Source organism: Dendronephthya gigantea, unplaced genomic scaffold (assembly GCF_004324835.1).
Source record: "Dendronephthya gigantea isolate DGI-Jeju-01 unplaced genomic scaffold, DenGig_1.0 001040F, whole genome shotgun sequence".
Classification (NCBI taxonomy): domain Eukaryota; kingdom Metazoa; phylum Cnidaria; class Anthozoa; order Malacalcyonacea; family Nephtheidae; genus Dendronephthya; species Dendronephthya gigantea.
The window spans coordinates 8,272-11,908 of record NW_021164050.1 but is presented as its reverse complement, the minus strand read 5'-3'; the positions used below and the strand labels follow the sequence as shown (position 1 = coordinate 11,908).

The window sequence follows — 3,637 nt, the reverse complement described above, 5'->3', positions numbered from 1 at the left end:
CAATATCCTGCTTATAATAACTTTATATAATCTTCCAATAATTTTTTGCTTTCAGCAACACTTAATAAAAATGAACTGTTTTCCAAAGTTTTAATATCATGTTTAGGAGATAAGGACAAATTGTCTGGTATAGGAACTCGTTCAAAAAGAAGATTTGATGCAAAATAATGCATATCTTTGTTCTGATGATCCTTTCTCATATCATGACATAATATTCGAAAATCCCAGTTGTCACCTGTCCCTTGCATCTTGCAACCATTCTTTACCATTGTGATTGCTTCATCTGCAAAATGACCTCCAATTTCATCTAGCAAATTGACTTTGCTTTGATGTGATAATGCAAATCCAACCTTTTGGCATCTGGTATATAACTAAAATTTTGATAATGTTGTAGTGTTGTAAATTTGCATTCACTGTACGTATTATGATATTTAGATATTCACTATCATTGTACTAGAGATTTTAATAATTTATGTGAACCTGACAATTTAAACACTTGCAACAATAGATATTTTACCTGTTTTTTTGCATTTCCTTCTGCCATGATCAAGGTATTGATCCTTTGAACAAGACTTAACTCATGATTGCGTTGTATCATCAATATAGCATATGCCATACCAATACAAGGTGCGAGCTCTGACTGTGTTTTCTTTTTTGCTGTGACAGTATTTAAAACACTCAAAAGAAATGGACATCTCTTCTGCAGTTCGTATACAATATTCAGCCAATCGAATTTAACTATGTCATCAAAACCATTATTTCGTAACACAGAAGGGTTTTTTCTTAAGCAAAGTTCCTTACATTGTTCATCAAGTTCTTTTAGCAATATTTCCTGACATGCTTGTTTAATTTCCTTAATAGACATTGCACATTGCCCAATGTGGGTAGGGAATCTAGATTTGAGTGCTCGGTGTAACTTCTCAATTTGAAGTGCGTTGAGGGGCACTCCACTGACAGATGTCTAAAAGTAGTTTATAATAACACATGTTAGAAACATTAAACACATGGGGCTGCCTGTGTAAAACTCTTAATATTGATATGATGTGATAATTATTTAATTAGATATGAATATGTATATTTCTATGTATTTAATGTAACGCATCACATATTAAATGCACGTATCTAATAGTCATTTATAATAGAACGTTGATCAGCCCAAACGTTATAGTAATATAAATATAAATACATACTGAATTCGAAAAAGGCAGTTAATTGTTACTCACACTTGTATTATTATTACAAAGTGAAAGTGGGTCAATCTCCAAGTATACCATTTCGTGGCTTTTCGTATTACAATCGGTCTGACCACCGGTATGACACGTCGGTAACAATCCTAGTTGTTTGGCAGCATATGGCGTATCAATAGTTGTCGTCGAGTTCGTCGTTATGCGCTTCTTGTTAGTTTCTTCAGTGGGTATGATGCACCTCTTAACTGAAAATCGTGAATGTATGCAATCCTGGAAATTGTGCACTTCGTTCTTAAACTCAATGAATTTCGTAATTTTCCGTTCACAACATCGACAAATGAGTGGCGACATTTGGTCATTCTCGCATATCGAAACGCCGAGCGTATCAGCAATAACTTCGACGAGTTTCTTCTTCTGGCCAGGTTTATGAAAGACATTAATCATCCTATCATTTTTGTTTCCACAAAGGCGACAACCATCGATAAAATCACTTGATACATACACTTTTTTTGGCGTGTGCGCCGAGATGTTTTCACTGTTAAGCTTCGCCATATTGAAAAATATTTCGCGGGTTTTTATACTATTGGCCAATCACAACGTCGTTAACAACAAAACGAGTTAAATTGCTTCAACCAATCACAAAGCATTTTAGCTCAGCCTTTGCCAGGGCCTTCTCTCCACCTCGCCCCCTCCCCACCAAGGCCCTGGGAACGAGGTTGCCGACAGACGTTCTCCACCCGTTGAGTTTTATTCAACAACGATTTGACTCCATCGTTCAAAGACACTGAGAATATCTCTTGAATCAGTTGAATGGCTTGTAAGCTATGCAGCTTCTTCCAAAACGATAAACATTCGGTGATTGCGGTCTCAGGATAATCGAGATGTTCCACTATTTTTGAAACTATTCGTAGCTTCGCTGCAAAAAATTCGATCTTCGATACTAAATGCCTCATTCCAGAAAGCAGTGGTTGCTGCCTTGCGCGCTTCCTCGAATCTTTTTCTCGCAGTTTCTAACTCTCTGTCCGAGTTGATTTTAAGCTTTTTCCTGGCTGGAGGAAGCTCTATTGCTTGGTTTAAGATACCAGACAGAATAACGCTCGAAAGTTCACCTGGTTCGTCCTGAGTTTCGCTCTCTTTCTGCTAAAGATATGATTTATCGAGGGAAACACTGAGTAACTCTATTCCTTCTTCTAGAAAATTATAACTGGCGAGTGAAGTTGATCTAGAAAGGCCATCGATTTTAGACTTGATATCATTATAACTCGCGTACGACAATCTTACGAATTTCGCCGTCTTTCAGTTTGTCTGCCGTCGAGGCTATGACCTTATTCCATAATAAACCAAGTGTTGAACTGAGTATACTTGTCACAATTAAAGTCGTATCGCGTTTCTTATTAACTGTACCTAAAAATTAAGGCTTTATTAAAAGCATCTGCTAAAAGGTGAGGAGGCAAAACATCATTTAGAACCGAAGCTTCTTGAAGCGATACGAAAGCGTGCGTCGTGGTTTGTCTAGAACGTCGTGGCCTTTAACCTCTGGCTTTGACCGATGGTAGAAATTTGGTGGAGGAGAATTCGAGATTTGTTGTGACACTTGAAGATAATCTTGTTTAGGTGCTGACGTAGATAAACCAGGTGATTCGTCATCTAACAGGGAAATAGTTGGAATGGATTCCTTGTTTTCTGCACTTCGAACTCCGGAGCGCAAGAGTACATCGTCGGTAGGAATGTAAGCCATGAATGCTCTGATGTGCATCTTTCGTTCGTCTGATGACATGCCTTTCCAATCGGCATATGTTTTACGAAACATGTGGTAAGCTGGTGCTAGGACGTAAGGACCGTCATCATATATGGCTTTGACAACATTGCTAAATAAACGGATACTGCATGCTTTCAAGGCATCTAGGCACTCTGAAAGTGTCGCGTCTCGATGACTACGACCCTCTGAATGCACGTGGGCGGATATTTCATCTTTTGACAAGACGTTTTGCCACTCAATTGGATTTTGGCTGCACACTCCGTCAATGGAAGCTTGCTTTCGAACGTTTTTAATCATTTTGTCCCTCATTTGCTTCTCTTTATGAGTTTCAAAATAATCCACGAACTGACTCGCGGGACGATTGCTGGTGTGTTCCTTTTCTATTTGAAGCCATTTTGATTTCAGTTGCAATAGCTTACGGTTGTAAATATGAGTACTTTCGCTTCCGTATCTTCTTCTTTGCACGTGGCACCACCGAAAATATCACTCAGGATAATTTTTTTTTGGATTGAAGGAAAATTTAACGACTGCAATTTTTTATCTACATTTGCTTGAGCATGCTCTTTGCCCAAAAGGTAAATGGTCTTTCCACTCGTTTCCTTAAGAATCCCGCTAGAAAGTGCTTCGTCTTCATCTGTACCAAAAGCAAGGATGTTGGCAAGAGCCGGATTCCCTCTTTTCACTGCTTGCC

The 3,637-nt window shown here is 38.4% G+C and overlaps 1 protein-coding gene across 1 annotated transcript; it reads right to left on the bottom strand.

Moving 5' to 3' along the window:
- Positions 1–11: 11 nt before the first annotated feature.
- Positions 12–2,003, bottom strand: LOC114544904. Its single transcript, XM_028563394.1, has 3 exons — positions 1,224–2,003; positions 518–961; positions 12–371 (listed from the first exon to the last, which is right to left on the bottom strand). The coding sequence occupies exons 1-3, from the start codon at positions 1,737–1,739 to the stop codon at positions 12–14; spliced, it is 1,320 nt and encodes a 439-aa protein (XP_028419195.1). The 5' UTR covers positions 1,740–2,003.
- Positions 2,004–3,637: the final 1,634 nt, after the last annotated feature.